General features: G+C 50.8%; 1 protein-coding gene across 5 annotated transcripts in view; it reads right to left on the bottom strand.

The window, feature by feature from the left end:
* Positions 1-21,948, bottom strand: part of AMPD3 (adenosine monophosphate deaminase 3) — a 47,544-nt gene that overhangs the window by 17,877 nt on the left and 7,719 nt on the right. For 4 of the 5 annotated variants that reach the window (XR_006736452.1, XM_045557507.1, XM_045557506.1 and 1 more), the window contains exons 2-6: positions 18,445-18,670; positions 8,261-8,465; positions 4,500-4,662; positions 2,118-2,337; positions 173-302 (exon numbers count right to left, since the gene is read on the bottom strand). Coding sequence is in view for 4 of the 5 variants with exons in the window: in XM_045557505.1 (XP_045413461.1) it covers positions 173-302; positions 2,118-2,337; positions 4,500-4,662; positions 8,261-8,465; positions 18,445-18,670 (944 nt within the window). In the remaining variant the exon portion in view is untranslated. Of the gene's footprint in view, positions 1-172; positions 303-2,117; positions 2,338-4,499; positions 4,663-8,260; positions 8,466-18,444; positions 18,671-21,948 lie in introns of those variants that run through there. The other variant, XM_045557508.1, reaches the window with a different exon arrangement.

Below are 21,948 nucleotides of genomic sequence, written 5' to 3'. Positions count from 1 at the left end.
TCCTACTGCACGTATGCGTCACACCTCTCTGGCCAAGGAAGGCCCCCCTAGCCGGGAGCCCTGATGTTCTCATGGGAAACTAGCCCTAAACTGGCTCAGAGCGTCCCATGGGCTGGGAGGGGGCTGGGAGGGGGCCGGGAGGGGGCAGCTCTGAACACGGCTGCCCACATACCTTTCTCACGTTGTAGAAGTCCCGGTGGGGGTTACTCTTTAACTCCTTGAACTCGGACATTTCATTTAACATCTCATGAAGGCTGAACTTGGATTCCAGAAAGTTCAGTCGCCGGTGACAATAGGTCTTCCTGCAGTTTGGGGAGGGGAACAAACCACAAGTGAGAAGTCCCATCAAGCTCTCCAGTTTGGAGCCCGGCAGCCTCTGTGGCGACCAGCCCTGGGTGGAAGGGGCAGGGCTCCGGCAGGAGGGAGCCGGGAGGGGTAAGGGGGGTCCTGCTTTCTACAGACCCCCTGGACTGTCCACATCTGTGGACTCTATAAAGTGAGGGGAGAATCAGGACCTCCAAGCGGTTCTTTGACTTCTAGCTTTAAGTGTTCAGGCAATTAACCGAGAGCCTCCCTTTCCCACGAGCAAATACCAGATGGTACCACTCACGGTTGAAGTGAGGGTTAAATTGGTTTTGCCTGCGGAACAGCCTGGCTCTGCGCACAGTGGATCTCAACAAAAGTCTCCCTCCCTCAGCCCCTCCTTTCTTTCCTTCCATCCATCTTCAGCCGCCTTTATTCCTTGAAGAAGGAATCCATGCCCAGAAGATTAATACAGTCATTCAAACTATAAGGCATGACCTGCCCACCTTGGGATACAGAGGTACCGCCCCCCTGACCAAATGGCCATGCCCCAAATCCCAAGACCCAGGGTCCTCCCAAATCTGGGGCTTCATGACAAGAGGCGGATGTTTTGCATCATGGTCGGATTGGGAATACAGGGGTGTGGTTGCTGGGCAGGAACCTCTGTAAGGACCGATACCCCAGATTCCCACCAACCTAGAGAAGGGGCCCCGGGTAGGGAGGGTTCTCAGCTGGCAAACGCTGGTGCCAGCTGGCAAACAAGGTGCCTGGCCACATGCTGCATCCACAGCCACACCAAACCTTCCACCACGGTTCATGCTACCCTCAAACCAACAGCAGCTCCCTTTGCATCCAATCACTTAGACTTCCATAAGAGCAGCTGCTGGCCATGCAACAGGGAGATCGTCTGTCTGCCAAGACAAGCCCCAGAGCGGAGCACAGGAGAGCCTCAGAGTCCAAAGGGAGCTTGAAGGTCACCTTGCCCAGTCTCTCTCCCCAGGCAGGACAGCCACAGCTCACACACCTGGCTGAGAAGGGTCTCCTGGGAACTGTCCCCTCCCCTCCCAAGTCTTGATTCTGGCCTCAGATCAGTGAGGACCAACAGCCATGCTGCCCGCCCACCTTGGACCACTCTCCTCTCTTGGGGACTGGCATCACACCATTCCCACCGGAACCACAGGGAAGGTGCTCAGGCACCACCCGCACCCGCCCCCTCACCCAGACTGCCACTCCCAGCACAGCCGCTCCAGGGCTCTCAGGGTCCCGGCATGTTGATCTCCGTCACTGATTAGCCTGAGTGCCCACCAAGAAGGGAGGGGGCAAATTTGGAAAGATAACTGCCTGCTGGTGCGGGAGCCAGGCCCATGAGCACTGTTGGGGTCATGGCATGAAGTTCCCCAGGCTCCCTGCAAGCTCCCCCCAGAAACACAGAAAACCCAAGGCCCGAAGCAACAGTCTTCATCACTCCTCACCAAGTACGGTCATGCCCTGGGCTGGCAACTCTCTGCAGGGCTGTTGTCCTGCCTGGGGAGAGCAGGGACAGCCATTTTAAGGTGCACAGGTGGCCACCAGCACACAGAAGGCTCCACACCTACGTATGCAGAAGGGACAGGCAGCACCAACTCCAAGAATGTGCCAGCTTGTGAAGGGAGATGGCTGCAGAAACCCACAAAGCACTGAGGAAGGGGGAAACCACTCTCTTTCTGGGAGGGTGTAAGTGCAGGGAAGCCCAGAGCAGAGCGGTGACCTGGTTGGTCTTGCCCATGCAGAATAGCGCCCATGCCGAGAGGCAGCCCCGGGGGAAGCTGGCTTACGTGGGGCCATCAGTGATGAGAGCCAGGATGTGGCTCATGTCTACCGTGTAGGTCTCCAGGTCAGGGTAGGGCAGGCTGTGGGGCTCCTGGCGCTCCAGCATCTTCTCGTTATCGTACACAAAGAGGATGCCCCCCTGCATGCGGACCAGGTAGCCCAGGTTGGGGGGCGCATCATCCAGGCAGTAAGGGTCTTCATGGGGCAGTGGGGGTGGGTGGAAGTCTGCAAAACAGGATTGAGGGATGACAAAGCACCCCTGACCTTATGAGCGTGCATGGGACCAAAAGACACTCAGGCCTGTCTGGCCATCCTGGCTAAAACCCAACCACCCTCAACTGCCCTGACGTCTTCCCTGCTTCATTTTGTCTCCTTAGCGCTCACCACTGTGTAAAATACTTTCACTTCTTTATCTTGAGTATAGTATGTCTTCTCTACTGAAATAGAAGCTCCACACAGCAGAGACTGGTTCACTGCTGTATCCCCACTAACCTAGGACAGTCCCTGGCACGTGGCTGGCACTTCAACAAATCTTTTAAGTTTAACTGAAATGGGCTTCAGTTTCCTTGGCACTTCAGAGACCCCAGGAATGTTTTAAAGGGCAGCTGTGTCTTCTCCCAGTAATAGAACGACAGCACCTGGGACCCCCCAGTGGGAATAATTATCTGTCCTCACACATCTCAGCTGCGAGGGGCTAGAGGAAGACTGAAGACGACACCCCCTCCAAAGCAGCAGATAGGGAACTTGTCTCCTACAGAGCAGGGACTGCCAGTGACAAAGCTGCCAACAGGAGGCAGAAATACCTCTTTGCTGTTTCCCAGCTGTGAGCCTTTGACCAAACCCTTTTACCTCTCTGATCCTGTCTCCTCATCTGAGGATATCACCCCCTCCCTTAACAGGCTGTTGTGAGGGTGGCAATGGTGTGTATAGGACAATTCTTTGCAAACAGTAATGCACTACACATGATGAATTATACGGCCTTATTCTCATAAGGAGTTTTCCTGCCTCCTGATAAACTGTGTCTCTGGCCAAGGAACAGGCTGTTGCAAACTAGCAGCAGAGCTGAGGCTTCCACTCTCTGCAGATCAGCAAGCACCACATAGAACCAGCTGCCAATCGAGGCAGGAGCAAACCCTGGCATCCTCATCAAAGCAAGCCACCAAGGTAGGATGACCTGCCTGGGCATCTTCCATCGCTGCTTGGAAGGGACAACCCGTCCCTGGAGCAAACATGAGGGGTCACAGAGGAGTTGAAGCAGAGCAGAGCTGGAGACCAGTGTCCCCCGCCCTCAGGCATGATCACAGGGTTTGCACAGCCTGTGAGATGCAGGTGGCTAAGAGGCCCTGCTGATGCTACAGCCTGCATGCTCGGAGGCTGCTTCCCCTCACTGCACTCATGCCCAGGACCCTGGGGGCCTCTATCCAAATGAAGTACACGTTTGACAGTCACTCCTGTCTGTCTTTGACAAAACTGGGGTGGTGGGATCCACTTCCCTCAAACAGAGAAATGGGCCCAATGGGCTGAGATTTACCCAGGGCCCCAGGTAGTAAGAGATACTCAAAGTGCAGGATTTGAGCTTCAGAAGACGCCAGAGGCAGGACAACTTGGCACCACCAGCTACCCCAGGGGCAGCAGGGTCCTGCCATTGGTGCAGACCACCGAGCTCTCATCTGCTCCCCACCACCAACTTTCAGAAGCGAGGTTTCCTGTCCTCATTTATATTACTTAACATACAGCCTCTACTGCTCCTGGGTCCTTCACAGGCCAAACACACTGGGAAACCAACCAGCCCTCTCTGATCTCCCTTCCCTTCCATCTATACCAGAACTGCACTAAGTACTGCACATGCATTCTCCTGTTTAATCCTCACAACAGCCCTAGAACATAGATATTATTAGTATTTCCATTTTACAGATTGAGAAACTGAGGTTTGGAGAAATATCTTGCCCAACATCCCCAGAAATTGGCAGAGCTTGGATACAAACACAGGTGTGTTTGGCACCAGAGCCCATTTCCCCTGCCCTGGGAACGTGCCGTCCGTACCTATTCCTGCCCTACCACCAACTTGGCTACTATTGTCTGATTGTGTTCTTTGAAATATCCCACGTGAGACTGCCTGTCTCCCTGGCAGACACCCATGACCAAGGACTGTCTTTCTTTTCTCTCTCTTAACTTCTACAGCTTAGCTCTCTGCCCAGGGCTAGGCACACAGTACACATTAAATTAGTCCTTGAGGGAACCAGCAAAAATCAGTGTAGGAGAAGCCAATAAAAGGACTCTGCCCCTAACACACCATCAGGGGACATACATTGAGCCAACAAAAAGCCCTAACCAACTCTTGGTCCAAGCCCACACTTGGGACCCCACCCCCAGCCAGAGCTTCATACCTGGGAGGCCCTCCTCCGGAGGTGCCGTGTCGGCCTGCCGGTGTCCCAGGTACTGGGCCGTGGTCCTCGGGAAGCGGTGGTAGGCGAGCCGCGCATACTTCTCCCGGATCATTAGGGCCTTGGCCAGGCTCTTGGCGGCCTGCTCATAGTCCTCCAGGGTGATCTGCAGAAGGCAGGCAGGCAGAGAAGGTCACACAGCTGGCCTGGGACCACCATCCTCAGAAAGCTCTGCTTGCAAGCTGGCCCTTGGCTCACAGCTGGGAAGCTGGATTTCAGGAGGGTTTTCACCACTCCCCGACTAATAAGAGTCACTGAGACTAAACTGTTGGTATAAACAATACGGTTTACGTTGGACACTTGCTTTCCTTTCAGGAGTCTGGAGTGTGGGGATGTGCTCTGCAGACGTGTGACCAGCCCCAACAAAAACCCTGGGCATTGAATCTCTAATGAGCTTCCCTGGTAAAAAACACTTCATAGGTGTGTTGTCACAATTGGATGCTGGAGGTGTTAAGTACGTTCTGGTGACTCCAGAGGGAGAGGACCCTTGGGAGTTTGCATCTCGTAGCCTCCACGTACTCTTTTTCCCTGTGCGGACTTGCTCTGTATCCTTTCCCTGCAATAAATTCCAGCTGTAAGTACAGCTCTATGCTGAGCCTGTGAGTCCTCCCAGAGAGTCACCAACCCGGGGGTGGTCTTGGGAATCCTCGACACAGGAGAGAGAAGGAAAGTTAGGGTCGCCGGGAAGGAGAGGGGCACCTGGCCCAGAGACTGGCCTCACATGCTGCTGATTAAACCACAGTTGCACTGGTGCACGAGGAGACAAAACCTGAATCCTATCCCTGAGGATGAGAACCATCATTTTCAGTAGAGAAAATTCACCTGTCCTTCAGATGTAACAAAGCAAAACTTCTGTGTGCTCAGCCTGCACTTTGCCAATCCCAGGCTTCTGATTAAATCTGGTGATCACGCAACTCCTCTGGTGGACAAGCCCTATTGTCATGTGCTATATGCCAGACCTTTCCAGAGGTTTCATTTTGCTCCTCACTGCAACCCATTTCACAAATTGGAAAACGGAGGCCCAGACAGGATAAGTCCCTGGCCAGGAAGTTACAAAGCCAAACTTCACACTGTAATCTGATTGATTCCCAAAGCCCAAGGACGTTCTGCTTTCCCAGAGCCGCCCTGTATTCAAAGATGAATGAGATAAATTCCACCTTCCAAACGGGCTCATTAATCTTAGTCTGTTTCGGAAGGATGAGCGTGGGGAGACAGCAGCCAGCCAGCCAGTTGTCATGGGGCTAAGCGATGCAGCAGAGGGAGCTGCTACATGCAACATGCTGGCAGGGCACGGAGTGGGCAGGGCTGGGGCCTGGAAGGTTCCTCCTTTGCCTGATTGAAACAATCATTTTTCGTTTTGGAAGATTTTAACACAGAGACAAGGATTGAAGATAATATAACCTACCTTTCAGAGCTAACTATATTAATATTTTCATAATCGTTTCAGATTTCTCACAAGTTTAGGTAAATAAATCATCGCAGATACAGCTTTTAATAAAATCCGACCCTCCTCCCTTCCCCAGCCTCCTCCATCCTCAGAGAGAGGAAGTTGGTAGGTATCTTTCTTGTGCATGTTTTTATACTTTTACTAAATACCACTCTTTGCTTTTTGTTAAGGTGGCAAGGTTCTCCTTTCCTGCCTCCAAATGTCCACATGAGGGTGTGCTCATTCCATTTTACACCTTCCAGTGGATGGCTTCTGAGAACAGCAGGAATAGGGGAGCAGACAAAAACACTTTAGACAAAAATCTGTCCTTGCCAACGACAGAGCCAAACACTTTCTCTGTAGAACCAGTGGACTCGTCATGACAAAGGGCTCAGGCCATGGCTAAGGATATCAGAGAAGGTGCTCGGGATCCCAGTGGACCAGTGGCCACCAGCCAAGCCGGTAGGCATTGCAGGCCCCACGGCTGGCAGCAGAGCCACTGGGTGCCAAGGAGATCTTCAAGGTAGCCTGCTTCTCATGAACACTTAGCTCTCGAGAGACCAACTGCCCAGTTCAGGGGCTCTGTGCCCTACTATGCGCCAGGAGACTGGTTGAAAGAAGCTAGTTAATGGTCTAAACTGGTGTCCTCCCATTCAGCTGGTGCTCAACCCATCTCGGCTCTTCCTTTCCACTGCCCTACCCACATGCTGAGGCTGGGTGGATACCAGACTCTTGGTCAGGGTGCTGATCTTCAGACAAGGGCTGCATTGTTTCCAAGCCAACCTGAATTCCCACCCACAGGAACCTAATTAAAATAAATGATGGTACAGCCACACAGTGGACTACCATGCACTTGTAAAAGAAGAATGAGGAAGTTCTTTTTATATTGCTATGGCATTACCTCCAAGATGTACTGTTAAGTGAAAAAGCAAAGTGTAGTATAATGTGCGTAGTAAACTACCATTTGTGGAAAATGTGTGCATACTTAATTGTAGGTACACAGACCATCTATGTGAGAATACATAAGAAACCAAAGCCAGTGTTTGCCTCTGAGGAGGGGAATGGGTAGCTTGAGGATGGATACCATTTTTGTACCTTTTAAATTTTGTACCAAATGCAAGGTTTTTTTTGTTTCTTGTTTTTTTTTTGAGACAGAGTCTGGCTCTGTTGCCTGGGCTAGAGTGCCATGGTGTCAGCCTAGCTCACAGCAACCTCAAACTCCTGGGCTTAAGCAATCCTACTTCCTCAGCCTCCCAAGTAGCTGGGACTACAAGCATGTGCCACCATGCCCGGCTAATTTTTTCTATAGAATTTTAAGTTGTCCAGCTAATTTCTTTCTATTTTTAGTAGAGACAGGGTCTCACTCTTGCTCAGGCTGGTCTTGAACTCCTGACCTTGAGCAATCCTCCCACCTCAGCCTCCCAGAGTGCTAGGATTACAGGCGTGAGCCACCACACCCATCCTGCAAGCATTCTTTGTCGCAAAAAAAAAAATACTTTTTAAAGTTGGTGGCAATTTTATAGGGAGAGCAATAAACTGCTTTGCTTTCTCAGATTCACTGTACATCCTACAGCTGCTGCTAAAAAGAAGAGACTGACAAAGCCAACTGGAACATGAGTAGTGGGTTGGGCCAGGAAAACAGAGCCAAACTTAACCCTGCCACTACCTTAGCGATGTTTCTCTCCAAGAAGTAAGCATTCATGAAAAGGACTCATCCGATCCGGTGAAATTGGCACATTCTCAGTGGCTGACTTAACTGACTAGGTGTAGAGCAAGCTTGTTCACTTTCCAAACAAGACCCTCTCTTCCTGGGTGCAGGGTCTAGCCTGTATTCAAGGGCACTGAAACTAAGTGGTAAGACGAGCTGAAGCAGCCATGACTAACGCCATGCAACCAGCCAGTACCATGACTTTGCATCTATTAAACATGTGGGAACCCAATGGGGCCCAAGCTGGCAGCTTTCTCAACAAGGTATGGGGACAGAGGGCAGGCAGCATTGTGGACCTAGACGACATATGGAACTTACAGGCCACAGCCACCAAGTGCCAGCCTGCAGCCAGGGCCCTCCTCACAGGGTCGGGGCAGCCCCCAGACACACCTACACCCCACAACCTCTGCTAGGACCCTCCTTCTGTTTGAATGCCTGTGCCTCCTCTCCACCACCGGCCAGACACCCATAGACTGGGTCACGCTTCAGGGGTGGGCATGACCCCAACAGCCCACAGGGCCCCTAGCCTCTGCCCACAAGGCCCACACAACACTCCAACAGACACCTTACCCCAGCACAGTAATCTCCGCTGATGGTGACCCGCTGGAACTCGGGCATGGCATAGGGTGCTGGCGTGGGCTGGGATGTGGCTCCCACAAGCACAGGGGTTGTGGGAGACAAGGCCGGACTGGCCGTCGGGGGACCCTTCCAATCTTGCTGTGTTGGCATTTGCAGAGACAGGGACTGGGACCGAATCATCTTGAAACTTTTCTTTCTAAGAGCCAAGGACAAAGAAAAGTGGGAGACATCAGCAGCTGATTGGGGCGAGTTATAAAGTCTGCATTATGTACATGGCTATGATTAATCCCTGGTTCTGGCCCTACCATTAAGAAGTTTCTAATTATCTGTGCCTTCCTCTTACATACATCTCTCCGCATGAGACGCAGCACAGCCCTCCCGACACCCCAACCTGCAGTTACTACTGCTGGGGGCTGTGTTTGCACACAGAGCACTGGAGTAGGCAAATGCAACGGGAGATTGACAGACAGACGGCAGACCACACTGTAAGGGCTCTAACGCCCAGGGCATGAGAGGTGAGGCCGACAGCAAATCAACCAGGCTTTCCCCAAAGTGTGGACAGCATGCTGTCTTCAGATAACCCAAACTCTAACTCTCCAATTTGAACAGTCTCAGGAAGGACTGTGAACAGAGAGATAATCATGCTGCATTTCACACTTAGAAATGTGTGGCAGAAGAGACAGGAATGCTCAACTAGTCCAATCTCCTCATTTTATAAAAAGAGTCAGAGGCCCAGAGACAGGAAAGGGCTTACACAGAGTCACGCAGCAAGGTGGCCACTGTACCCAGCCACCACCTCTGCTGCTCCCTCCGCACGCCGGGCGTTGCCACCCTGGCTGCTGCTGCTGCTGGACCAGGCACAGACCTGTGCCTCTGTTATGGGAAAGCGATTGATCAGCATCAATTTCACGTCCCTCTGGACCTGTCACCTGGGCACCAAAAGATGATTTCACTGACTTTGGGCCCCAAGGGTGGTTTAAAATGCCACAAGCTCATGCTTATTTGCAAGGCTGATTTGTGATGACTCCACCTTCCTCATTAACGTGACAGTAATGCTTCTGATGACACCACCCCAAGTCCTGGAAGCCCCAGGAAGAGAATGACCCAGCAGGAAGGTGAGGCCATCAGCACTCCCCTTCCATGTGTTCCTTTCTGCCTCCAGTGGAGCCCGGTCTCCCTGCGTTGCCACCCCATAGCATCCAGTGCAAAACTAGCTGACTACTCGCCCTGCCTTGTGCTACAGGGGCCCAGTGGTTTCCTGGGTGTTAACTCCACCACAACCAGGGCCTACAGCCACCAGACTCAGTGACAACTGTGACCCACCAGAGCCCATCAAACCCCTCCTCTTCTCCAGGCACCAGTGACACCTACAGAGGTGCAGAAATCAGTTGATCCCCGAGTGGGCTCCATGGCTCACCCGGAAGCAGCTGCCTTCCTCTTGGCTGTTGGCCAGGTCTCATCTCTGTCAGTTTTTCAAGAACCACAGTTCTCCCCTATTTATACAGCCACCACCTGCCACAGTCCTCTGGTTCTTAACAGCTTAGCCTGTGTCATCACCTCTTTGGGACGAGGCTGCTTACACCTGGAAGATGGAGGTGGCCTTTTCAGGAGTTTACCTTTGCCCTGCCCCGGCCCTGCATAAGAGGTGCACTGGGCTCTTCGGGCAACTCCACCTGGGCTCTGGGAGCCCCAACCCCCAGCTTTCCTGGGCCTGCCATCCATCCCATGGAGCTGAGCCAAGCATCCCGCCCCAAGGAAGATGCCAACTCGTGCTAGCCAATCACTCTTCAGAGGCAGATTCACCTTGACAATGAGGTCCTTCCTTTGGCATCTTTTAGATGTTCACACCTAGAGGAAGAGCCATTACTTTGGGCTCCCTCTCATGTTCTGACAGGCTCAGCTGGGTGCCGTGAGATTCTGGCTTCTGTGTCACTCACATGCCTGCCAGATCACTATATTTATGCCTATGCAACCTCACCCTCATATGCCTCAGCCAGCGCTGCCTGAGGTCTGCTCCTGCCAAGGAGAAGCAACAGCTGGCATCTAAGGTGAGCAACAGGTAAGAAAGGTTAAAAAAAAACAATCTGGAAGGCTGCCTAAGCCAAGAGCCCACCAGGCTTGTCCTAGGAATGTCCATATGCTTCTGCCCCAGTAAAGAAGCCAGTACCCACCAGCTGGTGCCCACAGAATTCTCCTTCCTTCTTGAAGACATCCATTGTGGCTACAGCCTTGGCCTTCTGGTGAGCTCCAGATCATGACCTGTGAGCATCCAGGGGCTGAGAGCTCAGACTTTGCAGGCACAAGGGATAGGTTTAACAACAGATGGGCCAACTCCCCAGGGCCCACTCACCGTGGGCTTGGAATGCCAGAGCTAACCATGGAGCTTGTGTCTCAGAAAGCTGGAAAAGCTGAATGGAGCCCAAGGGAGGACCCGTATTTGTTTTCTACTGCTGCATAACAAATTGCCACAAACTCGGTGGCTTAAATCAACACCCATTTATTAGTTCACAGTTCCATATGTGAGAAGCCTGGGTGGGTTTGGCTAGGCTCTATGCTTAGGGTATAAAAGGCCAAAATCAAGATGTTGGCCACACTGTGCTCTTGCCGGGAGGTTCTGGGAAAGAATCCACTTCCAAGCCCATTCCCATTGTTGGCAGAATTTGGTTCCATGTGGCTTTAAGACTGAGGTCCCGGATTGCTTGCTGGCTTTGGCCAGGGTCACTCTCAGCTCCCACGGACCACACTCTGATCCTGGCACATAGCCCCTTCCATCTTCAAAGCCAGGCATGGTCATTGTTGTGGTGCTGCAAATCTCTCTGATTTCCCTGCCTACTACCAGCCTGAGAAAGCTCTCTGTTTTTAAGGGCATGTGGGATTAGATCAGGCCTACTTACAGCCTCCCTATGTTAAGGTTGACTGTCCCGTATTCCACAGCAACATCACAGGAGGGAGAGCTCATCATATTCACAGGGTCTGGAGATTAGGGAGGGACATCTTTGAGGGCATTTTAGAAATTCTGCCTACCATAGGCCCATATCTAGGATCAATTCTGTACCAAGGCTCAGCCCTCAAAGGTGGGGAGTAGCAGTTGAGTGACTGTGTGAGTGTGAATGTGTGATAGTGTGTGTGTTTGGAGTGTGTATGTGTGATAGTGTGTATGTGTGCATGTGTGTGAGTGTGAATGTGAGAGTGCAGGTGTGTATGTGCCCACACACGCGTCCTCTCCCTTTCAAGGCTGTCTGAAGCCCCACATGTGTCACCACAATAAAAGAAGTTACCATTATCTTTGTCTGAATTCTAGGACTATGGGGTCTCCTGGCTTGACAAGACTTTAAAGACTACACACCCCAACCCTCTCACGAAGGCAGCCTTTGCTTGAATACCTCTAATAACAGACGGCTCACTACATTCTTGAATAAGACATCAGCATTCAGTCATTTTTTAAATAAACATTTACCAAGCATCAGCTCTGGGCTGGGTCAGAACTAGACACACAAACACAAAGCTGAACAAAACATGATCTGGTGCCACTGTTGGAAAGCACTTCCTCATGAAGGCCCAAGACCTGTCTGTCTGCAGTCCCACCTGCTGCACCCCCACCTGCTGCAACTCATGCTAGCCCCTGGGGCCCCGGCATCAGCCGGCTCTGCCACAGCTGGCACGCCTCCCCCTTCCCCTGCCACACGGGCACCTGGCAAAAGCACACTCCAGCCAAGGAGCTGGCAGAGCCTGGGGCTGTGAGGACACCAGCTCTGGGCCAAGCCTGAGGGCCTGAAGGGCCAGGGGACAGCTTTGTCATCCCTGACTGAAATGGATGGTCTTCCAGGGCGTCAAGACAAGGAGGTGACCTGGTCACCTGGGTTGCCATCACCACTTCTCACCTCCCTGCCCCTGTGTGGTGGCCTACCTGCTCTGTGCCCTTGGCTGATCCTGCCAGTCACCATGTCCCCACCCTACCCTGCTCCACTCCCCAACCCCCCTCAGCTCCTGGGAATCAGATGCCCCAGAGCCTCCCCGTTATAAGGTTCATATGTTAAACCCAGGCTAGGAGCCCTTGGGCCCTCCTTGCTCTTCTAGAGCACAGCCAGCGTCCTCCCAGGGGCCTTCTGAAGCCCACTGCCTGGTGCCCTGTCTGGAGGACCGCCAGTCAGGAGGGGCGCCAGAGCAAACCTTTCACCGGGCTCTCAAGCGTGTCCCATGAGTCAGGGGGTGTCACATGGACCCCACTTCATTCAATAAACTACTGGGTGCCAGGCCCTGAGGGCAAAAGGGTAGACAAATATAACTCCTGCCTCCAGGGGCTGACGGTGATGGCAGAGATGGACCCAGACAGTTCAACAGATTGTTACCATACAATGTGGTTAGTGCAATGAGATGCCCCAGATATTTTGGAATCCCAGGGCAGACACTTAATCCAGACTGAGGGTGGGAGCAAGAGGGGACATTTCAGAATGGGGAGGCTTGTTAACCCCTCCCCCGACACGTAGATCATTCTGGCAGCCCCTCCCCCTCTAGATGAGAATTATTACTGCAAAGATTGGGGCAGGGGTCACGAGCCAGGGTGTTGTTAACAATGTGAATTTGAATGCCGTTAGGTGGGACAGGCATTCTCCACTCCACAGGCTCATCTGCCCCTATGGCTTACACTGTCACGGCACCAATACATGTGGAATGGGGACCCCTGGTCTACGGGGACTAAGTGAAGAGCTGGCACCTACTCTGTGGTTGAGAGCAGAGGTCCCAGCCTATCTGGAGAGGAGGGCTCAGAAACAGTGAGTCTGACACATGCTGCATGTCAGGCACCGTAAGAGGGGCCAAAGAGAGTGCGGGCCCCACAGACACCACTCACTCTGCAGGCACAGCCAGGTGACCAGTGGCCTGGCCAGTGCCTGCAGCTTTGACACCCCCACCCCACCTTGCAGCTGTGAATACTCAGCCCCGCCCTCAGCTCCCTCTGGAAACCTGCCCCTCCTGTTCCTATTCCACCCTCCCTCCCCTCCCCTGCCCTCCTGACTTAGTCTCCACCTGTCTCCTGCCACTCACCTGCGCTTCTCCCTTTCCCCATCCTCCCCAGCCGCCTTCCTCCCTAAAGGCCCCAGAGGTCAAAATGAAGCACAGTCTTCACCACCTTTGACTTAAGTGTTACGATCTCTATTCCTAACCTGAAACCAGATGAATTGACTATTTCAAAGAAAGCTCTTTGTCAATGGCTCTGAATTTTTAAAACTTTACCCACCCCTGATTTAACAAGTTTCATAAAATAAAGTTATCTGCTCAATTCATAACAAATAATCTATTTACCTATTCTACTCAAAATGTTATCAGGGAAGTGGCTGTTCTAGATAGCCAAATTTTTCAGATTATAAAGTCTGTCCCCTTTATATCTTAATTTTTAAAAAAACAATTTGGGTGTGGCTTTTTAAATGAAATGTAACGCCTGCATTTTTAATCAAAGCACGCTGAACACAATGTAAAGTTCTCTCGATGACTCAGGGTCATTACTGTATTATCCAGTCACAATCTTACAGGTGTTTTGTCCCTTGACTACTGTGCTTCAAATTCTTGTGTCTGCTCTTCATAATTATTCTGTGTCCTCCCTCACTGTCGACTGTCAAGTAATAACAATAACAAAACAGGAACATTAATGATGTTCCAAGCACTGTGCTAAGGATTTTTTGTTTATTAGTTCATGTAATTCGCACAAGGTAGGTCCTTCTATTATCCTCATTTTGTAGACTAGGGAACCGGCTCAGGCAGTTGAGAGCCTTGACCAAGGCCACTCAGTGGTAAGTGACGGGCTGTCACTTGAACCCAGCTAGTCTGACTCCAAAGCCCACACTTACCATCACCAGGCATCCCCTCTGCGACCCTGCCTGGAGATGTCCCTCTCCTCACTTCTAATTTGCTTCTTTAAATCTGCCACAGGATAAGAAACAAGCTAGCCAGCTTATCAGAACTCTGTGTAAAGCAAGAATATATAGGAGATGGGGTGGGAGGTGCCACAGCTGGAGAGGGAGCTGGGGAGGGGTTGTCCTCCATGAAAATGTCAATATTTTCTCTGCTTAAAGGGTATGGGGGTTTTTTGGTGGGGGGTGATGAAAATGTTTAAAGTTGATTGTGGTGATACTTGCACAACTCTGTGAATGTACTAAAAACCACTGAATTGTACACTTTAAAATGGGTAGATTGTATGGTACATGAATTATATTTCAATAAAGCTATAGAAGAAGGAAAAGAAGAGGAGGAGGAGGAGGAAAAGGAAGAAACAGGAAAGCCAGAGGAGCCCTGATGTGCACTTTGGCTGCTTAGAAATTTTTCACATTGTTATTAATGTTGGCTACGTTCCTATGTGTACATTTGCAGGGAGGTGAACTCTAGCTAGGTATGTAGATGAGATTCAAAATGAACAAAAGATAGCTGTAGGCACCACCAGGGTTTTCCTGTTCTTATCTTTGCCTCCTAACTTTGCTTCCATAGAGTCCACCCCTCCTTCTGACCTTTCCCCACCCTGAGTCCCGGGGGAGACCTGGCCAATGTCATCTTCCTAAGGAGGCAGGGGCCCTGCACCAAGCTGCCCTACTGTTCTCCCGATCTGGGCCTGGCCTGCAAAATGAGTGCTTCTCTGAGCAGCTTGGAGCACTGGCTCCCTGGAACAGCACCCTGTCCTGGAAGGGTTATATTTGAACCCTGCTTAGCTCTCACGGCTGCTGTAACCCTGGACAACAAACCCCATTGTTTTAGGTGTTCTTTCTTGCTCACAACCTGAGTTTTTTCTGTAAGAAGCTGTTTTACATCCATAGTTCAGCGTGTGCCTTTACATTGGACTCAGAATAGTTGTGTGTCTTTGTTTTCATAAATGAGACAGAAAAAGAAAATTGTAAAGAAAAGCCTTCTCCAAATGCCAAGAGTGTTCAGGCTTATGAGAGGATCCAGGGCAAGGGATCCTTCTAGTTTTTCCAAACTAGAAGTCCCATCTCATGTCACAGTTTGAAACACAAACCTACTGCCTCTGGGCACCTGGGCCTGCTGCTGGTTCCAGGCCTGGGGGCTCCTTGTAGGAAGGCTCCCTGTTGCCATTCCTATCCAGAGTGCCAGGAGGTGCCACGGACAGAGAGGGCTCTGGGGAGAGGGCGCCCGTGCAGCGTTAGCATCCAAACATTTGCACATAAAGTGAAGTTGAAAGACAAACTGGGGCATGCACTGCCCCGGAGGGTGCTGGGACATCTGACAGGTAGTCCAGGGACCGGGCTCTCTTTCAGGAAAGAAGCCAGTGGACAGAGCGGGAGCTCTGGCCAGCTTCCCACCATTTCATTCTGAAGCTGGTACTTACATCCTGGGGAGCAGCACCTGGTGCCACTCCAGCGTCTACAGACCAAGGAACCAGACTCCACCCCCACCTGAAGAGGGGATAGCTTCATGGCTGAAGAGTCTAGATTCAAAAGATGTGAATTCTAGTCCCTGCTCTGTCACTTACACACTGTGTGTCCCTGTGCAAGCTAATTCAATTTCTCCGAGCCTTGGTTTCCTAATCTGCAAAACTGGGATACCAAGAGTATCCACTTGCTAAGCTGATGTGGGAATTAAAGAATGCAAACCGCACAGCCTGTACTTGACCCACAGCAAGCACTCAGGGGCAAGAGCTGCTAGCGCTGCGCATCGCGGCAGCGGGAAGTTGGATAGTTAGCATTTACACGGGCACACTGTGACCCAGGCACCATCCTAAGCCTTATAGGTTGATTCCTGTGTTCCTCACAACACTCCATGAAGGTAGCTACTACTATCATCCTCACTTTATAGATGAGGAAGAAGCTGGGGCCCAGAGAGGTTTCCTAATTTGCTCAAGGTCACAGAGCATGCTAGTGAGCATCAGAACACAGAGGTCCAGACACCCTAATGTGGTGTCCTCTGCCGGACATCACTGCCCACCAACTATGTTCCGGAATGGATACTGGGGATGCAGTAGGAGCCAGACGCAGTCTTTGAGGAGCTTATAGTCAAATGGGACAGACAGATGCAAACCAAGACACCACAACCTAACAGGCAGGGACAGAACAAAGTTTTTGGAGAGGAGTTTGCAGAGGAATTTCTGGAAACCACAGAGTGTCATTTAGACTTAGAATAAGAAAGCTTCCATTTTGCCTTTAGCCTGCGCATTGATAAGAAGAACACAGGCTTTTTGCAGATGTCAGGCCCAGCATTACTGTGTAATTGAAACTGGCCTCAGAAACGCAGTTTCTGATAATAAAAAATGCCAGGAGTCCTTCTCCCCTCATTATTAAGGGCCTAAAATGCTCAATTCATAACACACAGAAGACCCTGCAGACCATTCAGTTGATGAAGTCAGCCCTCCAGTCTGTCTGCGGGGTGTGAATGAGGGTCTATACAGTCATGTTCACCCCTAGGGATGAGTGTGCCCCTGGAGCTGGGGCCACCTCGCCCAGCACAGGCTGGCACTCAGGAGTCGGCCAATGGCACTGATGATCCCTTCCTTCCTGAGCTCACAGCTCCTCCAAGGAAGCACTGAGCTTGTGGGTGGTGAAGCTCTGTTCTTGCCTTCATATCAGCAGTCGATTTTTTACTTCTTCCCAAGAAATGCTGAGATTCTGCTCTCCCAAGAAAGGGAAGGACTTGCCTTTAAAAATGAGGCAGTACCTTAGGAAGGGTTTGATCACTGACTGGGTCTCAGAGAGGGCTCAAAGTTCCACCATGTCAACTAGTGAGGTCTGTAGTGTGCTGGGCAGGCAGGGACCCAACTACAGCCCTGGGGTGAGGTAAACTGTGAAAGGATGAGGGCCTCCCACCATTCTTGGGCTAAGATCCAAACTTCTTACTGGGGAGCACAAGGCCAGTCTGATTGCGCCCTGTTACTCCTCCAGCCCAGGGTGTGGCACTTCTTTTAACAGACCTCTAACCACATGGGCCTCCTGGAAGACTTGAGGGCCTCTGCCCTGGCTCACTCCTCTACCTGTAAGGCCCCACTCAACTCTGCACACAGCTTTGTACCCTTGAAGTGTCAGCTAAGATGTCACCTACTTGGAGAGACCTTGACTGACTACCCAGTCTAAAAAAAGGATTCTCTCTCTCTCTCTGTAGCTCTTTCTCTCTCTCTCTCTTTCTCCCTCTCTCCCTCTCTCTCTCTCTCTCTCTTTCTCTCTCTCTCTCTCTCTCTCTCTCTCTGTCCCTATTCCTCTCCTGCACAGCACTGGTGCTGGTCCTTGGCATGTTTGTCTTCAGATCCATTCCTCATCCTCTCCCATGTTTCCCAGGTATGTTTGCAGGCTTCCATCTAGATTTGGCCAACGGCAGCCATTGGGGAAACCTGGAAGGTGCAGGAAGGGTAAAGCTGGGTATCTCCTGCCTCCACCTCTGCCTTGGGAGGCATCTCTGCAATTGCTGCCTCTCCTCCTTGGCCCCGGTTTCCATTGGAAAGGCCACCACAGTTCCACCTTCCCCAGGGTGATCCCACCCTAGGCTCCAACAATACCACCTCTTCCCTGGTCTCTCTAGCCTAGGGTGGTGGCCACTCCCCACTGTGTCTAATCGCTGAGCTGCCTCTCTCTCCTCCAGCTTCTCAGCTCTCTGCCACCTGTGTAACCGATCCCCTGCATTAAAATGCTATTTCTAATACTCCAGCAGCTTCTATTTTTCTGGTTAGACCCTGACTGATATAACACTTATCATAACTTGTAATTTTTTAATTCATGTGTCCAGTTACTTAGTTATTATCTAGACCCACAGGGCAGGGACTGCATCTGTCTTGTTCATTATTACATCTCCAGTCCCAGCACAGCACCTGGCAAATAGTGAGCTGTGTTAATTAATAATACGAAACACTTGTCAAGTGAGAAAAAGAAGAAAAATCAATGTTCCCCAAGAAATCCTCAAATTTCCAAAAAGAAAAGGGAAATGCCATTTGGAAATGGTGTGTTTTTATGCACATGATTTGTTATTAAAACAGCAGCAGGGGGAAAGTGGGCTTTGACCTTTTCAACCCAACAGGGGCACTGAGACATCCTTCAATAAGTAGGCGGTGAGTTAAATGGTCTTGGTTAAGAAATCAACACAGCTCCAGGGACATACCTGTCCCCATTAGGTGCCTCATCTCTGGACGCACACCCACAGCCCCTGGGTCTGCACAACTCTGCACACACAGAAGCCATGTCTTGGGGACAAACCTTTTTGCCGTCTCCACAGACTTCTGCTCTGCCAGCTCCTTCTGCAGCTCCCTCTCCTTGGCTTCCTTCTGCCCAATGGGGCAGTCCTCGGGGACAGTGAACAGGGACAGGGCATCTTTGCTGTCCTCTTCTCGCAGCACTTTAGCAAACACCTTCTCGGCCAGGAGCCGGACTTGCTCATCCACTTCAGAGATGTTCAGCTTGGGGAACTGGCGCGGCATCTCGGCTAGCAGAGAAAGAACACACATTAGCTTCGCGAATTGCCGGGCGGCCTGAGTCACCGGTGCAGGGGAGGAGAGGCAGCAGGCCCGCCTGGTCCCTGGAGTCAGCTGTCTGTCTACTCGGGAATTCCCCAGACCAAACCCACATGGCAATTTCAAAATAAGTTCAGTAAGTAACTGGGTTTGGGCCATGTAGGGCTACGCCCATGTCAGGAGGAAGCAAGTGTCCAGAAGTCAAAGGCTGAGCTGTTTAACTAAGGGTGCCTCCCTTTCCCCCACTCAGGGATCTGCAGCACACTGGCGGCCCTGCCCTCCTGACTCTGTGTCCACGATTAAGAAGGGACAGGAGACAGCTCAGAACACGCCCTCCTCCAGACTGTGAGCAGCCTGTTAGCCTCCCTCCCCCACTTCACAGACAGGAAGACCAAAGCCCAAAAGGTTTAACCATTAGCTTAAGGTCCCACAAGTTAACAGCAGAGCCTTGAAAAATCCAAAGCCGCATTCTTCATTACATAAAACAAGGCCTTTTGCTAAAAAGAAAGAATCTGCAATCACAGTTCCAGTCCCCTAAACCCTCCAGAACCTTCTAACAAGTCACAACAAACAAAATAAAGGTTTGGGGACAGGATTACTCTTTACTGAGCTGAAAACTCACTTCCTCAATGCAGCTTTCCCTATCTCTCTGCATACTGGCTCCGTGCTATCAGTAACTGGCCTCAATCACCTGATTTCTTTCTGTCTCTTTCTTTCTTTTTCTTTCTGTCTCTTTCTTTCCTTTTCTTTCTTTGAAAATACTTATATAGCACTTAATATGTGCACTCTGCCAACAGCATTATATGTACTAACTCAGTTAATCTTATTATTCCCACGTTATAGAAGAGAAAATGAAGTCACAGAGAGCTAACTTGCCCAGGGTCACACTTTTTTATTTATTTATTTATTTATTTATTTATTTTTTATTTTTTATTTTTTTTTTCAGCTCATCATGGGGGTACATAAGTTTAGGTCATATACATTGTCCATGTCCTGCCCATCCCCCCGAGTCAGAGTCCCAAGCGCATCCGTTCTCATTCTCCAGACAGTACGCCTGGCACTCATCATGTAGTCATACCTCCATCCCCTCCTCCCCGCCACCTCCCCGGGTCTGCACCTTCAAGCATGACCATTCCCCAGAGGGTGCACAAGGCACTGATCATGTAGGCATACACCCATTCCCCACCCCCCCACCCCCCGTCTCAGTCTGATATCCAATTGGTATCCTTCCCCGATGTACATTTAGGTGATGATCAGGGAAACCAGTTTTCTGGTGAGTACATGTGATGCTTGTTTTTCCATTCTTTGGATACTTCACTTAGTATAATGGGTTCCAGCTCTCTCCAGGAGAACCAAAGAGATGTCGTATCATCATTATTTCTTATAGCTGAGTAGTACTCCATGGTATACATATACCACAGTTTACTAATCCATTCGTGGATTGATGGGCACTTGGGTTGTTTCCACATCTTTGCGATTGTGAATTGTGCTGCTATAAACATTCGGGTACAGGTGTCTTTGTTAAAGAATGACTTTTGTTCTTCTGGGTATATGCCCAATAATGGGATTGCTGGATCAAATGGTAGGTCTACTTGAATCTGTTTAAGGTATCTCCATATTGCTTTCCATAGGGGTTGCACTAGTTTGCATTCCCACCAGCAGTGTATGAGTGTTCCTGTCTCTCCGCATCCACGCCAACATGTGTTGTTTTGGGATTTTTTGATAAAGGCCATTCTCACCGGAGTTAAGTGGTATCTCATTGTGGTTTTGATTTGCATTTCCCTGATGATTAGGGATGTTGAGCATTTTTTGATACGTTTTTTGGCCATTCTTATGTCTTCTTTTGAAAAATTTCTATTCATGTCCTTTGCCCATTTTTTGATAGGATTGTTTGATTTTTTCTTGCTGATTTTCCTGAGTTCTAAATAGATTCTTGTTATCAGTCTTTTATCTGATGTGTAGTATGCGAAAATTTTTTCCCATTCTGTAGGCTGTCTGTTTATTTTCGTGACTGTTTCTTTGGCTGTGCAGAAGCTTTTTAATTTAATCAGGTCCCATTCGTTTATTTTTGTTGTTGCTGTGATTGCCTTAGGGGTTTTCTTCATAAATTCTTTGCCTAGACCAATGTCTGTGAGAGTCTTTCCTACATTTTCTTCTAGAATTCTAATCGTTTCCCATTTAAGGTTTAAATCTGTTATCCACCGTGATTTGATTTTTGTGAGAGGTGAAATCTGTGGGTCCTGTTTCAGTCTTCTACATGTGGCTACCCAGTTTTCCCAGCATAGGGTCACACTTTTAATCAGTCACTGTCTCGGCCTTTCTCCCCTGTCCCTTTCCTCTCAGAGATCTGAACCCAGACACCTGGCTCCCACACGTGTGCCCTTAACCAGAACGCTGTGCTGCTCTCTTTGTCCATTTGGGTGTCAGGGCAGGGTCTCCTCACAGTCCCCACACTCATGGGATGGATGAATACTGCACCCTTTCCAACAAGCCACCTTCACCAGGAACGGATCTGGAAGGAGTTTCCTGTCTGCCTATTGCCACAGTTTCTTTAAGGCTGGCTGTGAGAAGCGGTTCTGTGAACCAGACAGACAAGGATGGAGGGGAGGCTGCCCTGTTGCTGTCTGGCGGCGGGGATGGGGGATCCCTGGTCTGTCTTGGGACAAACATTCCCCGGCCTCACAATTTTCTCATCTGTGAGATGAAGGGATTGAACGAAGTGGTCTCGAAGGCCCTCTCAGGTCTAAGTGGTGTGACTCTAGGTACGAGAGGTTTCCAGCACCGGAGGGGGGCTTGCTGCCCTGGTCCTCTCGGCGGCATCTGGAACTGCTCGTGACACTGACAGGAAGGAGGAAAGCAGGCTAGCAGGCGGCCGTCACGGCCATGTCTGTGGGCCCCTGGACTCTGAAACCCATTTCTTCCCCCCTCCCAAGGACGTGCCTCTCCTGGGCCTCTCTCACCCTAGGGGCGAGGTGGGGGAGGGGAGGGCGCTGGGGAGGAGGGGCTACCGCAGCAGGCCACCGAGCTGGTCTAGGGAGCAGACACCAAGACGGCAAAGGCCTGGCCTCTGCAAAGAGGAAGAGGAACAGAGCTGACCGTGGTGATTTCCATCCCCTGATAGCAGAGAAGGGGAAGCTGGAAGCCATCAGAGCACAGGCTCAGAGAAGAAGGTGACAGGAGAGAAACGTTAGAACAGCACAAAGTACTAGACCCAGGAGGCCCTGCCAGGCCGAAGCAAAGCTGGCCCCTG

Source organism: Lemur catta, chromosome 7 (genome assembly GCF_020740605.2).
Source record: "Lemur catta isolate mLemCat1 chromosome 7, mLemCat1.pri, whole genome shotgun sequence".
NCBI lineage: Eukaryota > Metazoa > Chordata > Mammalia > Primates > Lemuridae > Lemur > Lemur catta.
Note: the sequence above shows the minus strand (reverse complement) of the source record. Positions and strands in the feature narration are given on the sequence as shown.